Below are 18999 nucleotides of genomic sequence, written 5' to 3'. Positions count from 1 at the left end.
TTTTGAGCAATTTGGCATGACCTTCCTTCATTTGCATCAGTTTCCCTCTCAACGCCCTTCATCCCCACAGAAGACATGAAAGCTACAAGCACTCTGCCTGGAGAGAACACAAATCTGTGCTTGACATCACACAGCAAGGCAAAGCTTGTAGCTATATTGAACTTGGTGTTTGTAACAATTCCAAAACGTCCCTTTGTTGCTGATTCACCATTGTGACACCTCTGCTTACAGAACAGCATCAGTTGGATCCACAGTTAGCAGGAGCTCAGGTATCATGGGTGTAAGATACACTGTACCTTTATATGTTCCAAAGCTTTGTCCCACACTGACTGCTTTTCTTCAGTACTGTAGCCAGGCATGGACAGGATGTTGTGAATATAGTTGAAAACTTCTTCCTGTAAGGCATAAAACCATAAATGGTATAGTATGTTCTGCAGTGCTGTTAACAGCATTAGATTTTGTTAAAGGACAACACTTCAAACAGTCTTAGGATGACCTCAGGGCTAGTCCTCTCTTAGTCCGCAAGTCAAGATAAGTTATCTGCAGGCAAGATTATATGTCCCAAAATATAGTTCCTGAAGAGCTGCCAGGAGAAAAAATAAAAAAAAAAAGAGCCAAGAAGACCAGAATCGACACTAAAAGTGTTAAGAACTATGGTTAAAGAGAATTGTTCCTCCTCTATTAGAAATATCTGCCTCTTGCTTACAGGGAAAAAAAGACAGGACATGACTGTAACTAAAAGAATAGGCAAAGAAAGGAATATTTAACCAGAAGGTGGGGCAGTTTTGTCTTCCCAGCATATTCTTGAATTGCTCTTTGATATTTATCAGTTTCTTCCCCAGGTTCTCTTGCACAGCGCTCAGCACAGATACTCTCAAGTACCACATTTTTGATCACCTCACTACTATAACCTATCTCTTCCTACTGTTTCACCCATACAACTTTCAGCATAGTGTTTTCATAAGGAGCTGGTGAGATCAAGTTTGTCAGACTCTTCTCCCAGCTTTTGCTGGTAGTGGGGAAGAGAATACCTCACAAAAACTGCAGCAAATAAGCAACTTATAATAATGGAGAAGGTAATTGCAAAGAGGTAATTGGGGCAAAAAGATTCTGTCAGGGAGTGGGGTAGGGAGGCAAAAAGAAGGGACTGATGACAGAAACAAATATTGCCACTAGCAGTATTTGCAATAAATCAAACCTTGTACTCAAGTTTTACGTATTAGCATTGCTTAAATTGAAAGAGAAACCAAAAACTCCAAAGCTTTAAAAAAAAAAATCAACAACACATGCTCATAAGCACATTAGCCTTGACTATAAGAAAACTCAGCTGTAAAGAAAGACATTTTATAAGAGAATTACGACAGGAGGGCAGGACTGTTGCGCTCTTTCACACCACTGCCAGCAGGACAGGCTGCACTGCTATGGAGAAGAAAGTTACTCACCTTTCTCACTGGATCACGCAGGTAACAGCCAATGATTTTGTCATAGCGAAGCTCTCGTTCATACATAAACTCACAAATCTGATAACTAAAATGAGAAATCAGGTTTCACTCGTTCTGCCATTCATAGATCACTTTTCCACAATGTAGTCAGCTCTAAGCTAGGCGAATCTACAATCCTGATTTGAAGAAATACACTGAATATGAGTTAGCAATGTGTTATGTATGACACAGCTTCCTAGTTTCAGTTTTTAATAAACACCTTTAATATTTTGAGACAGGAAGACTTTAGACAAAAATGGGTGCAACTGAGGTGAAAGAAGTGAAAAGCCTGCTAAATAGCTCCATACCATACTTATGTTAGAGCTAAAAGAAGTGGCAGAGCTGGTGATTCTGGCCCTCAAAATCCCTTAAGCAAGGAGAAAAAACTCCATGTGGACATTCAGTAATCCACTCGATTGTGATTCTGATTCTCAGGTGCTAACAATGCATTTCTGAGTCTCATCAGGGCTGAAAAATTTGGTCTAGTAACTCCTTCTAGGACATGTAGGAGAACAGGTGTAGCATACGCCACCACTATCTATCCCTCTATTCCTTTATAGTATGGTGGATTAACTCACACGGCACCCAATTTGAAGACTTGGATGAAGATGCCCCCCTGGCTGACTCAGTCAGGCATGAACAGACACTTTCTGGATGGGTAAAGCAGCTAAAGGAGATGGTGGAAATTTTCAGCCTTTCCAGACGCTGCATTTTGTCTCTCCTACTCAATTCTAAAATGAGTACCATGGGGGTGGCTCCAGACACTTGTGTGCTTTTAAATCCACCTGTGGGCCTCACCCCAACAAGTAATCTCCATCTGTCAGTGGTAGAGCATTCAAATATACAACTATACCTTTGAGCCATGTCTGGGCTCTAGGATAGGAAGTGCCAAAATTTATCAAGCCCCACAGGGTTTCATGCTAAATATTCCCACCAGTCTACAGAAAGCATTGGTAAGGTAAGATGGGGTAAGTATACCCAGTGAGATAGCAGAAAGAGACTGGGACAGATTAAATATGAACATATTAAATGAAGCATATGTGAATGCATAGGGAAAATAATCCCAAACAAAGCTGCAAACTAGAAACATGGCATGTGGACGAAAAAAGGCTTTGGAGGAGTTTTAAAGACAGTATTTATATATTGTGCATGACAACTTACAATTCAGCTTTTTCTGCCATTTGGATAAGACGGCTCTCTTCAAACTGTACTATCCCTCCTGCCTGAAGCAATTCTAAAAGGACCTGTAGATAATGAAGAGCAGTTACTTATATTGCAGTAGTAGCATAACAGCCAGTGCCATTCAAAAGTACACTGATCCTGCTCCATTAAACTTTAACACGGGGCATATTTTACAGATTTTTTTAATTGATTGTGCCATTAGCTACAAAGGTAATGCATTTACACAGAACTTTCCCTGCCTCTCTTCTTACAGTTGTCAAGCCTCTCCTGGAGGCAACACTGGGGAAGGATGCTCCTTCACTCCTGCTCTGGACAGCACTGCCCAATTACTCTTTGTTGGCTGCCATTCCTATGCTAGGTAACTCTTTTGGCATATAACCTTCCCTATGCTTTTCTGCCAGCATCCGTGCCCAGTGAGGCCAGTCTGGCCATACCTAGCACTTAAAGAAATGTTTCCTTGAAGACAATTACCTGTTGCCTCTCTGAATGGCGGGAGTCATCATCTGGACTACACAGAAATTCAAGGACCTGTGCAAGGATGTAAAAGTTAGCGTGAGTTAAGCCTGGTTACCATAGCTGTTAAGCCTGTGAAATTCTTCTGCAGTGGAAGTAAACAAATAGAATCAAACACCTGTCCTAAACCCCAGAATAGCTTTGGTATGCTCAAAAGAAATAGGTAACCAAACCATGCAAGCAACCAGTTGATCATCGAGACGCACAGAAGTCCAGAAGCATTCAAAATGAGCAGACTGTGAACACCAGCAATGTCAACAGCAAATCAGAACACAACAGTGCAATTTGAACGTACTACTCATCTATGAGCTAATCTCTACTTGATCCTGTAAAGTCAGATAATTCATAAAATTGAACATATCTGTTATTAAAATGTTTCAGTATCCAAATCCATTTAGCCTCCACAGAGTTGTTTGGTCTTAAACCATGACAAAGGACAACATTCCCGAGTTGACCAAGGGAGGGTTAGATTAGATGTCAGGAAGAATTTCTTCATGGAATGAGTGGTTAGGCGTTGGAACTGGCTGCCCAGTGAGTTCCAGAGTCGCTGTCTCTTGAGACATTTAAGAGGTATGTGGACATTGCACTCAGGGACACAGTTTAATGGTGGTCTTGGTGGTGTTATATGATGATTGACTTGATGATCTTATGGGTCTTTTCCAATCTAAATGATTCTATGTTTCTGTTTTCTAACTAATTCTTTATTAGTGCTAATATTTCCGTATTATCACTGAAGCACAACTGCTGTAGCTGTTAAAGCCCCCTTCTCAGTCCCAAGAATTTCTAATATAAACTTAACATGTGCAAGCTTCAGGCATGCATTGGGGCATTTCAGCTTATTTCACACAGCAGAGAAGGATGGTGACCATGGGAACTAGAAACTGCCAGCTACATACATATACAAGTTCTGTAAGTCCACTAGTGTCATTTCAGTTGGCATCCCTTGCCTCCTTACCTTGATATCCTCATATACCTAACAAGCAACAACAGTCATCAAAACACTCCTCAGGGCTTAAAAACAGATTGGTTCCTGCCCTGATGGGCCTTGCTTTCTCTCTCCTCAAATACTGGTGGCCACAGGGATCTCCCATTCCATGGAGAAGCGCAGAGGTGTTACTACAGTTGCTCCATCTCCTACAACCCTATTTTCACATGATTCCAGCAGACAGGCTGAAATTCAGACCTTACTGTGCTTCTGTGGTCTCTCCTGTTCCACTTGTTTGAAAGTGTAATTCCCAGCAAGATGCTACCTGCTTTATTATAAAATAATAAAGCACCAGTCCTCCTAGGATTGCTTTAGTCTACAGACCTAGACACATTTTCTTTGGTGCTGGACCATGTTTACAATTTTTTCTGCTCCACACAAAGGAACACTTACCTGGTCAAAAAGCGTCCTGTTCACAAACAACGTGTTGTTGGGTTTGGCAAGCTGACGGGCAAGGAAAGTAAAGAGACAGCCAACCTGTGATGGGGTGAAGTCAGAATTCTCTACCATGACCTAAGAAACATTAAGGAGCAGAGAGAGAAATAGAAATACAAGCGATTACTTTCCTATAGGCAGCTGCAAAATCAATCAGGAGACTGCAACGAGAAAGCACTGTACAACCATCATGCCTCCTCCTGCTTGAAATCTCCTGGTGCTAGAGCCTAGAGCTCAAAAAACAAGCAACCTTCCACGGCATTCAACTCTAAGTGGCCTGAAGACACAGGCAGTGGATACGACCTTGCTAAAGCACCTCTGCCCCAAGGCTGAAGAGGCTGGGCCTCTCTGACCAATACTGAAAGGAAGATTTCTTGCATGTTCATAAATTTTGGGCTGTAAAGGGGCTCCAAACAGCAATGAGGAAACCTACATTTTTCTCCATTTCTGTAGTCTGTGTTTATCCCTGGATATGTGACAGAGTTTCTGAGCAGAAATATCACATGATGAAAAAAGAAAAATAATTATAGGAGGAAAAAAAAAATACATTTTGACTTCAAGCCTCAGGCACTCACCACTTCAGGTGTGGTATGCAGAAGAGCTGATCAAATGACTATGTAATGAGTGTGGGTTAGGAGAAAAGTTTCTTTTCTCACATTAAATTAGTTGTTAGTCAATGAATGTTTTGAGAAACTTATGGCTGTGCTGACTTGACTTGAAATTACAGAAAACCTGTGTAGCGAAAAAAACACTACAAAAGGGGTTTGAAACCTCTGGAGTGTGCTCATCACCTGTCTAGCATGTAAAAAAGCATGACATGTTCTGACGCGATGTCTCATGCTTCTACAAAGAAAAAATCCCAAACCTAAGGGAATGTGAAATGACCCCGTTTGGAGAGTCCCCCTTCTAAGAGTAGGGAGTTTAGCTGGAAGAAATCCATCACCTGAACAACTCTGTCAGCTAAAATCTGAGAGGTGCTCTAGCAAAGCCTAGAGACAGAGCATTTCACCGTTTATAACTCCATTCAGTATAAGCTTGGGAAATGCAATTGATTCCTCAAAGCGACTCGGAGTTCTAGATCCCCATGAGAGGCTAACAGTTATCTTACACAAGCGGAGACAGACAGGCAAGGCACATTAAGGGATTTAGTCCAGCTGTTTGAAACATCAGCTAAAACTATCATTCTTTTTCAATCTTCATTTTCTGTTTAAAAACTCTATTTCATACAGGAGCCTGAAAGAGTGACGTTAGCTAATAGCATTAAAAATATGGTTCACCAAAAAAAAAAATGGAGTATTTTATTCATTTTGGCTTTGTTTTTCACAAGCTCGGTCCTCGTCAATCTTTGTGAAGGTGAAAATACTGGACCTCTGAAACACAGAAACCTTACTGAGGCTGCAGGCCGAACACACAGACTTTCTAAACGATAATATACTTGACAAAATTTAGATATGCTAAGTTTACGTTAGACAAACTGTTTTAACAGCATGGCTATTTCTTAAGTGCTTTCTTTCCCAATGATAAATTTCTTCTAAATAAAAAGTCCCAAGATTTTTTAAATCTATTGAAAAGGAGAGCAGATTCCAGACCAAGGGAGACAGAGTTCTCGTAACACCAAGATGTTTGCCTGCAGATGCATCCAGTCCTGCAGCACTTCTCAACAACCGCCCTCCTTTCCCCCCCTAGGAAACGGGGCTGAGTTCTATTGCAGGTAGACAGAATTCATTTGCTACGTGTCCAGCAGCACAAAGTAGGGTTGTAAACAACTTCACTCAGCCTAGATCGTGCTGCAGGAGCACATCCCTGAGTAACTCCAGAACACAGCCGCAGTGTGCCACCTCCTGCTGGCAGCAGCTACAGACACAAAGCACGAGCTAACCCAGCACAGGGCTAACTAACATCCCTACAGCAACAGCCTACTCAGCCAGGCTCACAGAAGTTCCCCCAGAGCAGCATGTCTCAGGTCACCAAACACAGCCTACTGCGGCAGCTCTGCCACTGAATTCACTCACTGGTGCCCTTGCTCTCATCTATCAATGATGACAGTGACAGGGAAACACTACTTATGATGTGTTTATACATAAACAGCTTCCAAGTGGAGTTACTCATTATTAATGCCGACAGCTTTGAAGGGGAAACCAAACGGCATTTGGCAGCAATAGCTTTTAATGAGAACATTGTTAAGGAACACAGTCTGCAGATGACAAGTGATTTCTACAGCACCAGACTGATAGCTCTGACATTCCTCTTCTCTCCCATCTACTAAAGATAGGCCTGTCACTCTGGGCACGTTACATCCCAAACACAACATTTACAGATACAGGAGCAGGGTTTTTATCAGAAGAGCGCTGGCACCCTGCCAAGCATAAGATTCCTGGGACATTATTTCTGCTCAGATAGAATGATGGAGCAGAATCAAATGAGAATCAGATAAAAATGAACTTAGCAGTGCAGAAAGGAGGAGCTTGACAACAAAATACAACCCAGGTGAAAGCACAGACAGGAATGGAGACCTCTCTGTCACCACATTTAACGTCACACAGCTTCACTTCTAAATATCCAACCTCAGCCTTTGCTGAGGCGAATCCAAGCTTCAGCTCACCTTCTCAGAGGTGTCATCCAGTGCAGGACTGGAACCCCCTCATCTAAGTTACACACTTTACTGCACAGAGTCGTATATAATCAGCCAGATGTAAAGACAGAGGTTAATTTTTAGGCACACTCACTTTCAGAAGTATGTCCACGATTCGCTGTTGATATTCCACAGCTTGCTTGTCATTCTTAAAGTCTTCAAAAGTCTGCATGAGGCAAAACAATGACATCTTGAGAACAATGCTCTCTGCTGCCAGCCCCAGAAATACAAGCCAACACATAGCAGCAGCCATATCACAAAGCTGACAATGCTTTTAAGTCCTTTCTGTGTGTGTGTTACTTAAGCAGAACGTTCCAAGATAGTTTCCTTTTTTGTAACTACCAAAACAGTTTTTTTCTTATTTAGGTAAAAGAAACAGGCCCAAATAGACAGAGGAAATTCAAGACCAAAAGCTGACCCTCTAATGCAGGAGAGAGATGTAGGTACTAAAACACACTTTACAAATACATTATTCTTGTTTTAGCTAAGCTTCAGATGGCTTCTGTTAGCATTGCTCACTGTGTAATGTCAGATGTTCATCAATTTATATTTAAGGACATAAAAGACTATTATGATCTCCTCTGACATCTTACAGAACACACATCAAAACTGCTCCTGCATCAAGCCAGTAAATACTGGTTTACCTAAGCTCAAACTTTTTAATAGAATCTTGCAGATCATGCAACCACAACATAGATGATGGAAGAACTGGTTTTGAAATTTTTTCTTGGAAGACATCAGTGGTCTCTTACCAGAGCAAGAACATTAAGGAATTCCCGAGTGTCAAAGTGCAGCAAGGTACGAATGTGAGGGTAGACCTCTTCATCCACAGATCCCTCAGTTGAATGTAGCCGGATGAGAAATTCAAAGACCTGCAGTGAAAAAATCAAACATTTCCTATGGATTTCAGATAACAGATATTGCAAGCACATGGGAAAGCAGCAGCATTACCTGCTTTGCACTTAAGCTCTAAAACACCTTAGGAGTCCATCAGTGTTTGTTCTTGAATGATGTTTCCTGACACTTGTTAGTAGAGAAGAATTCCCTTCCTTAGGCTCATCAACCCATTTAAGGTCAATCACTGTGCAAAAATTAACAATCATACTTGGAGACCAAAGTGTCTGACATTAGATTAACTCCCTCCCCATCCTGCCACTTCTCCCCAGAAGCTGTGCAGCTCTTCCTTATCCAAGGCACAGCTCCTCTCCTTGTCAGCAGTTCCCTTGGGAAGATCCAGCCAATCTGCCTCCACACTTTGAGGGGATAAAAAAACACCTCCTTCAGCAAATGTCACGTTCTCTCATTTACTCCTATTCTGAGTTAATTTTCCTGTTAGCATAATGGCAGCGAAGCCAGGAGGGGTTAAGAAGCTTGACTTTCCAATGCACAGCCTCCTAGTGTAACTTGGTTTCCTTGAACCCGATACACACCTGCCATCTAGGAACTGTTCAGAAAACAAAGAGAACCAGACTGTAGCTAGAGTGCTGGATTTAAGAATCAAGACAGAAAGGTGTTGCTTAAGCCAGACTCTCACGAACACTATCAGAGATTGTAACAAGGAGACATTGATGGCTCCTCCCCAGCACTGCTGCTGCTGCTGGGTATGCCTTTACTTCTCAGACCTTGAGCCACAGTCTGGTGCTGTGCCAGCTCCAGCACATGTGCAGTAGACAACCTGATAAGGACCACGGGAGAGGGCAACAGCCCAGTGTTTGCTCCAGCATAGGGGAGCAGACTGGCTTGCACACCCTGTAAGGAAAGGGTTTGCAACAACCCAGAGCTACCACATACATACAGCTACAAGCTGTGGATTAGCAACAAAAATATCTACCTATTCCACTGTACTGCAAAGAGAAAATGCAAAAAAACCACTGCCTCTTCTTAAAACCTTGATACTCGAGTAAAATGCTATGGAGCAAAAAGAAAATTATTTTACTAGTAAAACTGACCAGAAACTCAGGAAATATTTTTATGAGCACAAAATGATGATCAGAAGCATCTTCCATTTTAAGAAATTCTTGGAGATGTCTCCCCAGAGGAGTTAAGCTTTGCCTTAAGCCAAGCTTCTGACACAGCTTAAAGAGAAAGAAATAGCCAAGCTTGAAGGCTCTGATGGAAATAAGGAAATAAGATTTACTTGGCAGTCACCATGCCAATTTTCACATGTAACCTGCATATCTAGTCATACTTCTGCATAAATTCACTGTGATTTTAACTAGACACTCTCCATCTACGACAAAACCATTATCAGCTATTCGATTGATAACAGTTTTCAAACAGAAGCTCATGAAATAAGACAATGGTTCCTTTCTAAAAACCTCACATAGAAAAGTGTCCTTCCAAAAGGTTGCTCACCTGATTTTTAACCAGAGGTACCAGATCTTCAGGAATATCACCCAGTGGATACGCACGGCCTGCCAAGCAGCAGCTATTGAAAGAGGGGAAAGGCACTGTTTGTTTTTTTCTTAATATCTACTGACATTAAATAGATTGAGGAAAACAGTTAATTTTCAGAGCTAGTTTTCAAGATGCTCTTAAAACAAACCAAATAAATTTATTTTGTAAACCATGAGAGCAATTACAGCAGAGAGCACTGCTGTTAATACACAATAAGCCAGTGTGCTGCACGAATTTGCATCTGAAGTCTGCCATTGCACTGCAGGAATAATAACAAGGAAATCTCAGGATTTCTCACAAAAAAAAAGTCTTTTATTCTGCAGTTTAGGAAGCAGAAGTAATGCAAAAGTAAAAGTTCATGATCTTGAATAGATTCCAGAAGGAGGAACTCACTAATTAATCACTATTGTGCAATCTCAGAACGACCTCCTGCAAATTAAAGGCAATACAGAAAGCAGCAACTGGAAAGAGCTATCCCAAAAGGCTAAAATAGAGCTTTTCAGGCTACTGACTTCTTGTTTGAGGAGCACTGCCACACACAGGACAACGGAGAAACCAAATTCTAAAGACAAAGGAATTGTCTTGGCACATCTGCAGTAACCTGAGCTCTAAGCATCCAGTTTCATCCCACCTGTCTCTTCAACAGGATAGGACCCGAGGGAACAGCATGAAGCTGCATCAGGGGAGGTTCAGATTGGATATTAGGAAAAGGTTCTTCACCAAGAGGGTGGTCGGGCACTGGAACAATCTCCCCAGTGACGTGGTCAAGGCACCAAGCTTGTCAACATTTAAGAAGTGTTTGGACAATGCTCTCAGAAATATGACTTGACTTTTGGGTGGTCCTGTGTGGAGCCAGGAGTTGGACTCAATGATCCGTGCAGGTCCCTTCCAGCTAGGGATATTCTATGATGTGCAACAAGCCATTGTAACTAAGTCAGCCATACAAAGTAGCCATTGCTATTTTACAAAATATCTCAGACCTTGAAATACAGCATAACATTTTGCAAGTATAATGAGTTAAAATCTGGTACCACCAGGCAATGCCACCCATATCCTTAAACGACCTTACCTTATATATACAAGCAGCTTGTTGCCCATTACCACCTGTTCATCTACAAAACAAAAATCATTTGTCACCTTTTCTTCACAAGGCAACATACAGAGATGCAATTGTTTTTCCCAACAGTTAGCAAAATATCTCATCTGACACACATGGTTTTACACACAGTAAGTAGAACAGCTTTACACACACTAAGCAGTACTTGAGCGCTTTTCTGCTCTCCAAGACCCTGACAGTAGGTATACATTTCCCTTTTGCAATCTCTCTGTTGTAAGTGACCAGCGATGTTTGAAACAAACACCAGAACTAGACGCTCATAAAGGGCAATAATTCTGTACCTGTGAGAGACTTCCCAGCATTCAGCGGAGGAGCAATGACTTTGAACAGTTTCTGTAACAAGAAAGAGAGCAGTGCTCATGCAGCTGTAAAAGCTCAAATCAAAGATTCTGCTTGGTTTTAAAGCAGAGGTTACTGGAGCATCTTCCCCAGAGCAGCTCTGCTTTCTCATGATGTCTTACAATTAACAGGAAAAGAGGACACCAGATGTGGCAAAAGATGTTTATGTGATGTTAGCGTGATGTTATGTGATGTTAATGTGATGTTAAAAGATGTTAATGTGATGACAAAGAAACAGCATTCAGACCATCAGATCTAACCATAAAGACAGGCCACCCTTAAAAAAAAAAATAAAAAATGTTCAGTAGTCCCAGAAGTAACATTCAGAGTATAACTGACTAGCCTCACTTCCTGATCCTGAGATGACTGCCACTAGAGACTATGCAAACCTTCAGACTACCTAGCAGGTTCATCAGAGAGTCTTTAGTCTGGGAACACAGAGCAAGGATCAGTGTAAATACTTAGCCCTGGAAATCAAAAAAAGTTATTTGTACTTGTACAGCTAGCGCTAGGTTTCTAAAAGTCCTTTTTAAAATCATGAACACCCAAAGAGTCTTGTTCCTGAGAAAATTAAATGACATTATAACTGCTATGAATTGGGCGATTTAAGATTTTCACACTCAGATGCAAAAAGCTCTTGATTTTAGCACTATTGAGAAGACAGCAGCAGCGCTTCCACCGTGAAGCACCTTCGTATTATATCTATAGGCTTCAAGAGCAGTTGGTGCATCAGGCACATCTTCATGACCAGCAGCATCAACAGTTACAGCATTACAGAGTCTTGTTTTTACTGTTGATTGACCTCACCCAAGTGCTAAGAACAAAGCCTAGCTCCATGGTAGAAGCAGTCTTTGCCTTTTTTCTGAATTCTGTACACATATAAATTCACCCTTTGTTTCCATTATTCTTTACTATGCATTAATACACTACTGTGTCAGCAGAACAGTATGAAAGAAAAAAGCATGAGGTGTTCACAGAACCTCTCACGCCTACGCTCCCGCTAATCCCATTGTGCAGAAAGTTGTTTCTCAGAACATCGTGCCACATTGCCCAGGCTCACTGTTGGAAACATGTTAAAAGACAGTTTTGCAATGCAATCTCCTTAATTCATCATGTTATTCCTTTCTGCAGTTTTTTGTGTTTTTTTTTTTTTAACACAACTGAATTTCCCACTCTAAATTTGCAGAGCATTCCTACCTCATCTACAATGCCAAAGGGAAATTTGTGCCCTAAAGTACAGTAACTACAAATTACTTCTCTACTGCATCTAGCTGGATAAACTGTGTAAGTCGTATATGATTTCACCCTCAGAATGAAAAAGAACAAGAACATGTATACACTGAATAAGAAGATGATGTATTAGTTTGAAATGCAGGTTGTCACAAAGAGTGCGTGGTCAGCACACAAAACTCCCTGCACTGAACCTCTTTCCTACCTCCATGGGGCTAATGAAGTCATTCATCCCACTGTTGTAGACGTAGATCATGGCATCGTAGAGATGGTTTTCCCAGCACAGAAGAACTACCTGCAGGGACACAGAGCCAAGTTCTATTACAAGTTAGTGACCAAAAGACACCAGTGGTTTGGACTACAGAAGTTTTCCATTGAAAGGTGACACCTCGTTTCCACATGCTACCTTGTACTTAAAAGCATAAGAAGTTTGCCTCTGCAGCTAGGGGATATTGTCATTTATTCAGAGGAACTCGACACAGCACTCATTATTGCAGCTCACCTGCTGTATGTCTAAGCTGGTGATATCCATATGCACAATGCAAGCTTCCATATTTTCCAACCTGTTCTTGTCTTGGAAGTGAAGCAGCAAGTCTTTCATCACTTGAGCTGTGATTCCCATCAGCTTATCACTCAAGATATATGGCTCCAAGCACTCCAGAAAGATGCCTTTAGCTACAGAATTCTCACTCATCTTATCATATATCTGATTAAATAATAGATCCCTAGGAGGAAAGAAGTGTTTAGTTATCAAATAATCTTATTAACATCTTATTACGTCTACTTTCTGAGGGCTCCAAATTATACTCTATTTACTCTGCTTTTCTTCAGCTCAGCAGCTGAATGCCCCATTCATCTCCCATGCAGACCTAAGTCATAGGCAGCTACACAGAATAAACCTGCTTTGGATGTTGCAGAAGAAAAGTCGCCGTTAGAGGAGAAACGATGATGACAGGAAAATCTATCCAGACAGATTCTTTGTTAAGGAGGTGGTGTGGGAGAAAATTTGAACCAATTTTTTCTTCCTCTATAAAAAATTAAGAGGGATTTTCTTCTTTGAGTACTGAATACCCTGATTTCGGCATCAGTCTTTAAGCATTCCTCTAAATTGAGATGTGTTATATGACATGATGATGATGTGGTGTGATACAATTCCTCTAAACCATGCGACATTATAGGAGACAGCACTCATGGCTACATAGGTCAGTGGCCTGCCCTGGGAGAAAACACTTGCAAACTTGGACTTACGTGCGCTGGAGTAAGAGGCAGTAATCAACTATGACAGGCACCACATCCTATGGAAAAAAAAAAAACACATAGAAAAGCTGTAGCAACAGGCAAAGATCCTGCTAAATAGTACATCCTGCACAGCACAAAATGAAGCCTGGCCAATACAGCACAGAATCAGTGAAGTTTTTGAGTCAGCTGGTAGCTGGCACAGTTGCAGCTTTTCCAACCACAGTTTGCTGGGAAAGGAGGACAAAGTCACTTACGTACTTGTCACTTTCACACCCAACACATGAGCATTCATCAACAGGTCATGGCTGTTACACAACTAACTTTTACAACAAAGCTGTGTCTGATTAAAAATTTCAAAAGATCTATACAAGAGAGTCCTCTGGAACACCGTACCTGAAAATGTTGCTCCATAACCTGGATTTTTCCTTGGTCAGGACATTTCTTCAAAGTCCGATCAGCATAATGGAGAAGGATTTCAACCATCTGAATTAAAATAAACATGAAGATTCACTCTCATCCTACTCCAGAGGCCCTACTTGGTAGCACATTTAATAGCCTGACTTGGGGTTGGAAGCACTGAAAACTCTGTTCCAGTTTGGGCATGAACTACTGTGGGAAGTAAGGAAGAGAAGAAAGAGGCAATAACTAGTACTCAGAGCACAGCTGCCAAGACACAACCGCATGAGATGGCACAGAAGCGGCTCAGTAGGATACTGAAGGCCTACACTAACTTCAGCTGACTGAGGCACTGGACCGCCAGTCTGCCAGCACATTCTGAGGCATCTGAACCCATCCTGAAGCACAGCACTCATCTGGGCCATGTTTTAACCCAAAGCTTAAGTTACAGTATCTTAAATAGCAGAACTTATTTACCTACAAATACAATGTGCATTAAGAATAAAGTATGACTGAGTAATTACTGCAATAATCATTTATTTTAAAAATCCTTCTCAGAAACCCAATCCTATGACAACTGAACAGAATCAGTTGAAAAGTTTATTCCGTATATACACGATCAAAGTTTCCATCCTGAGAGTGAGCGAGTTACATACCCATGGATACTTGACAACTAAACATCAGAAAACTCTGAAATGACCTATAAAAAGGGTTTCTGTCCACTGTGACTGGGCTAGAGACTGGATTTTGACATCTCAAGGCCTGGATGATAGTGTCACATTCTGCTTTGCTAATGCTGCAGCATTTATTCCCACCTTAACCCAAAAGGTATTTCCCAGTCTCTTATAAAATCCTGCTCACAATCTTAGCAAGAATGGCACATATACACTTTCTAGAGCTAATAGGATTAACTTCTGGAGGACAGAAGTCACTCCTTCCAGGAACAAAACAAACATCACATCAGCATACACGAAAATCTAGTTAGGAAGAGATCAGTGACTCACCCTGTCTGCAATGACTGCTTTCCGCTTGCTCGTGTCCCCAGACAAGCCTAGAAAGAATGAGGGGAGGGGAAGAGGGGGGAGGAAAGCATTTCTCATCTAAGGTACCATAAAGGACACTGTAAATCCCACAGTATAGATGTCCACACCACTACCCTTGAGATACAGAAGTCCAAGTATCTAGACGTACAATTTTGTGATATGCTTTTAGCCCATTCTTCTTCTTAAGGTCTTATTCTCTCAATTTAAAGACTGTTCCAGCACAGGAACGGCAAGACCAGATCTGAGTGCTGTTTGACAGAAGAAACCAAGTTTAATGTCAAAAGAACAATTAATGGAAGGCTGTCAAAGCCTGTATAACAGACTAATTGCTGGAGGATGCACTGATGTGAAGAAACTGAATTTAGTGAGCTGTAATGACAAAAAAATCTTAAAAGCCAACTCAGAAGACAGTAATTATTTTGAGAACTAAAAAACTATCTGCTTAATTGCATTTTGTCCATTAAACACATTTTGTCCAAAAACAATCTTCATATACTAGCAATTTTACAGCAGAAGGATCTTATCCTAAGAACTGCAGAGTCATTTGTTAAAACCACCAAAAGTTATTTGCTGAAAATTCTTCATGGCCAGTCCAAATCAGACCACTCAAGCAGCGGTTTCCAGCATAATTAACATGTTTCTCATAACAAGCTAAGTGCTCACAAAACATTGTCCTTTATAGAAAATTTGGTGCCAAAACCCAACATTACTTTCAGTCAGCTGTACAGTCAGAGGAAACCTCAATGAAAGTACCCACTTGAGAGCATAACTGAAGGTTACCTACAGGTTACACTTGACCTTCAGAAATATTTTAGCATTCAACACTTGGATCCATCTCCTTCATGGCAAAGTGACAACCAATAGGAGGCACAATACAGACCAGGTCTGATTTTCATTTGAAAATAGGTGGCTGCTAAAGGTATGACTCTAAAAAAGCCAAATCAATCCATATCAAGACTGCTGTTTCTGCCAAACCCAAAGCAGCACATTCTACTTTCTCGTGTTTATTTCAATGCTCTAACCTTTTTTTTTTTTTCCCCCCTGAAACAACGATTTCAGTACATGCCTAGGTTTAAAAACTTCACCGGTGATTTCAATTTTAAAAAAAGGCCAAAAAAAAAACAGATTAAAAAAACAAAACAACAACAAACCCAAACTTACCTACTACAGCCTTTGCTTTACCTTCATAAAAGGACCAAGCAAGAGCCAGGGCATCAGTGAGACGCTCTTGTTTCAGAAGGTGGTCAACTCTCTAAAATAACAAGTAATATTGGACCTTAGCATTAAAAAAAAGATGACTGCCCCTTCCTATGTGATATCATTGTTTTCCAGCAGTGGGTCGTGAGTGCTGGCAGCAAGGGGTCAGGAAACCTCCCTCAGAAGCTGTCAATGCACTGCAGTAAAGGATAGTATCTCAAAAAAGACTCTCTCACATGCATGTTTTCTGCTGCACAGTTGACAGGGACTAAGAAATGTCAGGCCCCAGTACATTAAGAACCTGCGAGCTACTTTTTAGGTCAACTGCTTGATGGATGGAGATGCAGCATCAGCAAGCGTCTGCAACCACTGAGAATCAAAATTTTCCATTCCCCATCCCTGCCTCACCACTTAAGCACAACAAAACTCTGCCATGCTTTCAACATAAGGATGAACATCTTACTCCCTTTATTTTCTTCTGAGCTCACAATCAACAAGGACTGAAGTAGGTGACAAGTACTTTCTACTTTAAGGAAACATTAATACATATGGTCAAGCACCACTACTCTTGATATGTTAAGTCAAAATTTTATTAAGTACTGTTTGAAAGAAGAGAGCCTGAATCTCAGACCAGCACTTTGTACTGTGGCATGAAGTAACTCTCAGCTTTACACGCTAGTATGTCACTTACTTGATGATAATACTCGAGTAAATCCCCTACAATAAAGAGGAATACAACAGAAACCATATAGTAATTTAGAATGAGCTTGGCTCAGAACATGTACGTTGCGACTGACTTTTGAATTTTAGGAACTAAAATCTAATACATAAAAACTCTAGTACATAAAATCGTGGTTCAAAGCAAGACTTTTCACTAGCTGAGGTGATAGTGAATGGCGGCAGAGAAAAGTAGCAGAGGAGAGTGATCATCATAACCAAGTGCAGCAACTGCATAAAAATTCAATAGAGACAAACTGGTCGTATTTTGTTAAAGGTCCTGATACAGTGTCACATGGAGGAGCTCGTAATAGTGGACAAGTACATTAAGTGTAACACAGGTAAGCAAAAAAAAAAAAAAAAAAAAGATAGTCACTGCTTAGAGCAGAAATTGTGAAACTAGAAAGAGGTGACTTAAAAGCCCCGCCCTCACATAATGATTTGGTAGACTAACTTGGCACAAGCAGAATTTATTAGTGAAGTTTGCTGATGACCAACTCTCAATATATAATATGGACAGTAGACCAGAAAGACAGAAAACAATAGGATGATCGCTAAAGCCAGGTAACAGAAGTACAATGCAATCCAATGGTACAAGCAGTTTACAGCAGTAATCAGCCTTGCTATTGGGAACTGGTGAATCTCAGGAGTGCCACAAGCCACTGACATGATGTAGCCAAATGAACAGCAAAGTGAGAGCCAATGATGTACAAGTCATAACATATCTAACAGACCGGGAAAAATCAGATGACATTACTCTGGGTAGGGTTTTGCCACTCCCATAGGCAATGTGCATCAAATTATTTGCATATGTTCGAGAAATTGAGCGTAGAGGATGTGCAGAGAATGGTGATTATGAAAAAAAGAAATAAATGGACAGGTAGTCTTACAAGAGGGTGATGAAATATTTGCTTAGCCTTGCAAAACAAAGTCTGAGGGAGAACATGCGTATACTGAATAAATACACTGTGAAGTGATGACCCAGAAAGGCAAAAACTGCTATTTAACTCAAGTGAAAAAAACAACACAGCAACGAAGAGACAAACAGATCACTAAGAACTTTAATTTGGAAAGAGATAGGATTTCAGCTGCCAGAGAAATAATGATCCAAAACAGCTTCTAGCAACAGAAAGAAGGATCTAAAAATCCAATGAACTTTCTAGGTAGCCTTTGATAAGTTTCATGATGAAGCTTCTGCAATAGCTGGAAACAAAATACAGGGAATTAGATTTCCTTTCATTCCTGTATCCTTATCTGGCTGACAGAAAGCTTGCACCGCAAAGTCATTCAGTGCAGTAACTCTGCCACGTTAACAGAAGCTGAAATATCACAAGGCATTATATGCCTCACTTGGGAGAGCAAGGTCTGTCTCTACTCAGCCTGCAAGTTTACGCAAACAGCAGTCCCATAGCATCCCACTGTGGAAAGCAGAGTACCTACAGTGCTGGCTGTGCATAGGGGTCCTGAACATAGTGCTCAGATCATGCTTCACAAATGCTGTAGCTCTGTAGCTCCCTCCCTCCTCTCAAGCTGTATTTCAGCAATTCAGACCTACTAAGCTGTACAGTTTTTCTCTCAACCTACCTCTCTCCAGCTCCTCAATGTCATGACGTGAACAGACTAAAAAAGAAAAAAAAAATTTACTTACAGTTGCTCATGCAGCCTGTGGTATCCCACAGACCCACCAGAGCATGCTGGTACAAACACAGAAATTAAGCTAAGTAAAGCAACCTTCAAACTTGACAAGGCAGGATAAATCAGATGCTTATATTTAACAGAAACCATCCTTCGCACAGCCTTACAATCCATTTGCTCCATGGTACCATCCCTCACTTCCTTTTCTACTTCAACGTGCCATCCTATAGCACACCTCTCTCTGCCTTTTCACAGTGTCTGCACTGCAGGGCAGGAAAAGCAAACAGGATAATCCTTCTATCATTCCATGCAATGCGGAGTAGTTTCCTCTACCCTCTTATTTTCTTCTGTTTACTCACTAGCACATTTAAGACAGAAATTGAAGCTTAGGACAGAGGAGATGTCAGTAAAGTCGTGCTAAGTCTACCCTGAAACAGCACGTACCAAGGTACTGTGAAACT

The 18999-nt window shown here is 41.0% G+C and overlaps 1 protein-coding gene across 6 annotated transcripts in view; it reads right to left on the bottom strand.

Moving 5' to 3' along the window:
- The window catches only part of VPS8 (VPS8 subunit of CORVET complex), an 84475-nt gene that overhangs the window by 36559 nt on the left and 28917 nt on the right, over nucleotides 1-18999 (bottom strand). For all 6 annotated transcript variants that reach the window (XM_040567149.1, XM_040567150.1, XM_040567153.1 and 3 more), the window contains 17 exons: nucleotides 18488-18523; nucleotides 16151-16241; nucleotides 14951-14997; nucleotides 13944-14033; nucleotides 13560-13606; nucleotides 12814-13036; nucleotides 12517-12606; nucleotides 11024-11075; nucleotides 10695-10737; nucleotides 9584-9656; nucleotides 7981-8100; nucleotides 7323-7394; nucleotides 4555-4674; nucleotides 3135-3191; nucleotides 2643-2725; nucleotides 1443-1527; nucleotides 297-395 (listed from right to left, as the gene is read on the bottom strand). In XM_040567149.1, the coding sequence (XP_040423083.1) occupies nucleotides 297-395; nucleotides 1443-1527; nucleotides 2643-2725; nucleotides 3135-3191; nucleotides 4555-4674; nucleotides 7323-7394; nucleotides 7981-8100; nucleotides 9584-9656; nucleotides 10695-10737; nucleotides 11024-11075; nucleotides 12517-12606; nucleotides 12814-13036; nucleotides 13560-13606; nucleotides 13944-14033; nucleotides 14951-14997; nucleotides 16151-16241; nucleotides 18488-18523 (1428 nt within the window). The remainder of the gene's footprint in view (nucleotides 1-296; nucleotides 396-1442; nucleotides 1528-2642; nucleotides 2726-3134; nucleotides 3192-4554; nucleotides 4675-7322; nucleotides 7395-7980; nucleotides 8101-9583; nucleotides 9657-10694; nucleotides 10738-11023; nucleotides 11076-12516; nucleotides 12607-12813; nucleotides 13037-13559; nucleotides 13607-13943; nucleotides 14034-14950; nucleotides 14998-16150; nucleotides 16242-18487; nucleotides 18524-18999) is intronic.

The sequence above is a fragment of the Cygnus olor genome, chromosome 9 (assembly GCF_009769625.2).
Source record: "Cygnus olor isolate bCygOlo1 chromosome 9, bCygOlo1.pri.v2, whole genome shotgun sequence".
NCBI classification, from domain to species: Eukaryota; Metazoa; Chordata; class Aves; order Anseriformes; family Anatidae; genus Cygnus; species Cygnus olor.
The sequence above is the reverse complement of the archived record's forward strand: the minus strand, read 5'-3'. Positions and strand labels throughout refer to the sequence as shown.